Genomic DNA, 4,952 nt, shown 5'->3' on the forward strand with positions numbered 1-4,952 from the left:
ATATGATTGCATATTTTGCTTTGGGTAGGAAGTAAAAATATAAAAAAAAGTCATACATTTCTTAAATAAATGAACATTTGAAAAATATATTTTTATTGTGTTTTCAATTAAAGTACATTAAACAGGAGCAAAAGCGACATGCGGCATTTTCTGAAAAATACACGCCTATCGGTCATATGGTGGTCTAGAAAATTTCTTTAAAAAAATACAAGCCTATCGGCCTTATGGTTGTATATAATTTTTTTTTTAATACAAGCCCATCGTCCTTATGGTTGTCTAGAAAATTTTTTTAAAAATCCACGCCTATCGGCCTTATGGTTGTCTACAATTTTTTTTTTTAAAAATCCACGACTATCGGCCTTATGGTTGTCTAGAATATTTTTTTTTTTAAATCCACGCCTATCGTCCTTTTGGTGGTCTAAAAAAAATTTCAAAAAATTCTTTAAAAAATCCACGCCTATCGGCCTTTTTGGTGGTCTAAAAAAAATCTCAAAAAATTCTTTAAAAAATCCACGCCTATCGGCCTTTTTGGTGGTCTAGAAAAATTCTTTAAAAAATCCACGCCTATCGGCCTTTTTGGTGGTCTAGAAAAATTCTTTAAAAAATCCACGCCTATCGGCCTTTTTGGTGGTCTAGAAAAATTCTTTAAAAAATCCACGCCTATCGGCCTTTTTGGTGGTCTAGAAAAATTCTTTAAAAAATCCACGCCTATCGGCCTTTTTGGTGGTCTAGAAAAATTCTTTAAAAAATCCACGCCTATCGGCCTTTTTGGTGGTCTAGAAAAATTCTTTAAAAAATCCACGCCTATCGGCTAGAAAAATTATTTAAAAAATCCACGCCTATCGGCCTTATGGTGGTCTAGAAAAATTATTTAAAAAATCCACGCCTATCGGCCTTTTGGTGGTCTAGAAAAAATATTTAAAAAATCCACGCCTATCGGCCTTTTGGTGGTCTAGAAAAATTCTCTAAAAAAATCCACGCCTATCGGCCTTTGGTGGTCTAGAAAAATTCTCTAAAAAAAATCCACGCCTATCGGCCTTTTGGTGGTCTAGAAAAATTATTTAAAAAATCCACGCCTATCGGCCTTTTGGTGGTCTAGAAAAATTATTTAAAAAATCCACGCCTATCGGCCTTTTGGTGGTTCAGAAAAATTCTTAAAAAATTTATGCCTGGTGATGGTCTAGAAAAATTTTGTAAAAAGTTCATGCCTATTGGCCTTTTGGTGGTTCAGAAAAATTCTTAAAAAATTTACGCCTGGTGATGGTCTAGAAAAATTTTGTAAAAAGTTCATGCCTATTGGCCTTTTGGTGGTCTAGAAAAATTCTTTAAAAAATCCACGCCTATCGGCTTTTGGTGGTCTAGAAAAATTCTTTAAACAATCCACGCCTATCGGGCTTTTGGTAGTTAAGAAAAATTCTTTAAAAAATCCACGTCTATCGGGCTTTTGGTAGTTAAGAAAAATTCTTAAAAAAAATCCACGCCTATCGGCTTTTTGGTGGTCTAGAAAAATTCTTAAAAAAATCCACGCCTATCGGCCTTTTGGTGGTCTAGAAAAATTCTTTAAAAAAGCCACGCCTATCGGCCTTTTCTTCATCGTCCGTTTTGAAAAATCTTCTTTATATATCTAGGTTTTTTTTATATCCCCTATAATATGATTCCGCCCATTATTTACTAGTCGCGACAAAATAAAATAGTTCCTCGTGGGTTCGGCACTATCTCTAACAAATAAAACAGAACAAAAATTCGTTTATACCTTGTTTAATGACAAAATAATTTTCGAATTATAAATTTTTTTCACATTTTAAGAACTAATGAATTATTGAGTCATACAAACACTGTTTTCTTCGTTTGTAGCTGTGGCAAAACCAACACGCAAATTATCCATATCGAAAACGGTGTAGTACTTGCCAATGAAGATATCACCCAAAATGTAGAAATTAGCACCGGAATCTTCGAAAGCTGACATGCAGAGGCCTTCCATTTCAATGACGTAGTCCTCACCGGTCAAAGTGAAATTGGTACCACCAATGTTGAAGGTGACAACGGGCAAGCTATCAATGGTCGAGCAATCCAACATGAAGGAACTGAATTCATCGCTGTAGTAAGCACCAATGGCCGATTGTACATTTAAGTATTGATCATCGGGAACAGCAATGAGGGAGGTGCCAGTATCGGCAATACCTTGGCACTGGTCGCAAATGTTTACGCCAGCCACAACACCGGAGGTGATTTCGAATTGCCAATAGCCTTCTTGGGAGACGGGAACAAAGGTAAACTCGCCGGTATAATGGTTGGGATCAACACCACCCAAAATCAAAGCACCACCATCGGTGGAGGTACCATTACGGGTCAAATAGAAGGAGAACAAATTGGCGCCCAACAAACCTTGCGAGTACATGTTGTAGAAGGGTGGGGTAACACTATCTACGGCAATGGTGACGAAGCCCATACCCAGAATACCATCGAATGGGGCATCGACAAAGGTGTTGCCAGGTTCATTGGTGGCGCCGGCGAAAACTTGATCTTGAATTACCAAACCTTCAACGGTGACAGTGTCTTGCAACAAATAACCAGTCAAACTGCCAGTGCCATATTGAATGGAGAAGGCTTCACCGTTTGGCACATAGGTAGATGAGGCATTGGGATCATAGGTATTGTGATTTTGGCAGGCAGTATTATTTGCGGCACAGGGAGCGACAGGAACCCACAAGTTCGACGATCCAGTATCGAAGAGAATCAAAAATTCCTGAGGAGGTGTACCGATTGTGATGCGACCATAGTATGAATCATCGGCATAGTTCAGCAAACTCTCCTTGACGGGTGTGTCCAATAAGTTGTATTTGGCCCGGAGTTTCATCAATTCGTTGGCCTTGTTTTTGGTGACCTTAACCCGTTCAATGGGTATGCGGTATATGCTGGCCTCGGCCACAAGGGCTAAAGCCAAAAGAACAATAACTGCTTTAATGGACATTCTCCTCAACCGTGTTTCCCGATGCAAATCGAATGTCGAACTGCGGTGTTGAGTTTCGAAAATGGCGAATTTTATACCAAAATATTTTTTGAAGGTATTTATTATTCACCAAATAAAAAAAAATATTCCATTTCCAAATAATCGATGATCTATTAAAGTAAACATAATGCAATAGTATTCCCTGGAAATCTAAATACCAGAGGATTTCCACCCCACGCTTTGATCGATGACACTGATAAGTAATTGAAAAATTTATAAACACAACTTTTAATTAGTAATAAGTTTTGTTATTTTTGTTGGTGTGTTTTTTTTTTTTAATTTGACCCTCACATTTATATCTAGATACATGGCACAAACAAGGAAATATCAATCAATTCCAATGTTTCCGATAAAAAAAAATTGAATCGCACACACTCATTGCAAACAAATTATAATAACTATTTTTTAAATATATCAAGTACACTTTACAACAAAATTCTTGTGGAGTGGAAAATTACTTTTGCGACTTTATGTCTGGCCACCACGTGGTGTACATTCAAAATTCCTTAAATCAGGCGAGTTCCTTGTATGGGGTCTATGTGTGAGTTCATCCTTTGGAAAAATAATGTTCCAAATTACATATACTTTGGACGGATAGCTGGCGTAGCATGGAGTACTGGAAATTTGTTCAGATTTAGATATAGCTCCAATATATATTATCGTGCGATTTTATGTAAATGGCTCACCAAACTCTGAATATATGTTCGATTGAGACTAAATTTTGCACAGCGTACTGAATTAAGTCTAGGATGACATGTGTTTAGTATCGTTGACATCGGTTCAGAGTTAGATATAGGTCTTATATATTTTTCACCGAATTTTATGGAAATGGTGCACAAAAATCGCCATATTTCTTTCATTTACACAAAATTTTGCAAAGCACATTTAATTTGAATGATATGTGGTACGTTTTGGTAAAATCGGTTCTGATTTGGATATAGCTCCCATATATAGCTTCGTCCGATTTTATGTAAGTGGTGCACCTAAACCGCTAGCGTACTAAATTGAGACTGAAATTATGTAAGTTTACATCTCATATATATTTTCTTCCGATTTAATTGTTATTGGACAAGACTGTATCATACCGATTGGCACTTGCGAATTTTCCTCTAAAACTAGATTTATTTACAGCTCTTTTACATGGTTTTGTTCGATTTCATAGAAATGACACATCAAATACAAGTCCGCCTTGAATGACATGTGTATGGATTGATTAAAATAGTTGCATATACCTTTATGGAACACATCTTTAATTTTGATAAATTTAAGACAGTATACATATAAGACCAACATGATTAGTTCCCTAATGTTTTCGTCGTATGTTTTACCTGGTCTACACCGGTATATATCTGACTGTACCTTACAATAAGAATTTTAAAAGCATCCCTTGTCCACTTTTGAAGTTTCCTTACTAAGTTCAATATGATACGCTACGCAACATTTCGAGTCAATCTGACAAACATGAAGAGCTTGGTGCACCATTTACCTAAAATCTGACGGGAATGTATATGAGAGCTATATCTTAATCTGAACATATTTCAACAACAGCCGTACGACAGCCGTATGACAAAAAGTTCCTTGCACATATCTATTTTAGACTCATTTAGTGTCGCTGGACCAATACCGCATGCATTCTAACTAGTCCCTTATATCGGTTTAGTATAGTATACATCCTCGAGTATAATATATGGTCTGTTCCAGTTTTGTTTATACCCTTCACCACACTGCACGAAATTTGGCGTAACGTACTGAATTAAGCCTAGAGTGATGTCTGCCAAGTTTCGAGAAAATCGGTCCAGATTTAGATATAGCTCCCATATATAGTTTCGTCCGATTTCATGTAAATGGTGCACCAAAGTCCCTATAAATCCTTCGATTTGCACGAAATTTGGCATAACGTATTGAATTGAGCCTAGAGTGATGTCTGCCAAGTTTCGAGAAA

General features: G+C 36.6%; 1 protein-coding gene across 1 annotated transcript; it reads right to left on the reverse strand.

Annotated features, from left to right (window-relative positions):
* Positions 1-1,816: 1,816 nt before the first annotated feature.
* LOC133322544 (lysosomal aspartic protease-like) lies at positions 1,817-2,971 on the reverse strand. Its single transcript, XM_061531529.1, has one exon. It carries the CDS (start codon positions 2,969-2,971, stop codon positions 1,817-1,819), a length of 1,155 nt encoding a protein of 384 aa, XP_061387513.1.
* Between the last annotated feature and the right edge of the window lie 1,981 nt (positions 2,972-4,952).

The sequence above is a fragment of the Musca vetustissima genome, unplaced genomic scaffold, assembly GCF_032173495.1.
Source record: "Musca vetustissima isolate MV318-11 ecotype Yass unplaced genomic scaffold, APGP_CSIRO_Mvet_v1 utg15419, whole genome shotgun sequence".
NCBI lineage: Eukaryota > Metazoa > Arthropoda > Insecta > Diptera > Muscidae > Musca > Musca vetustissima.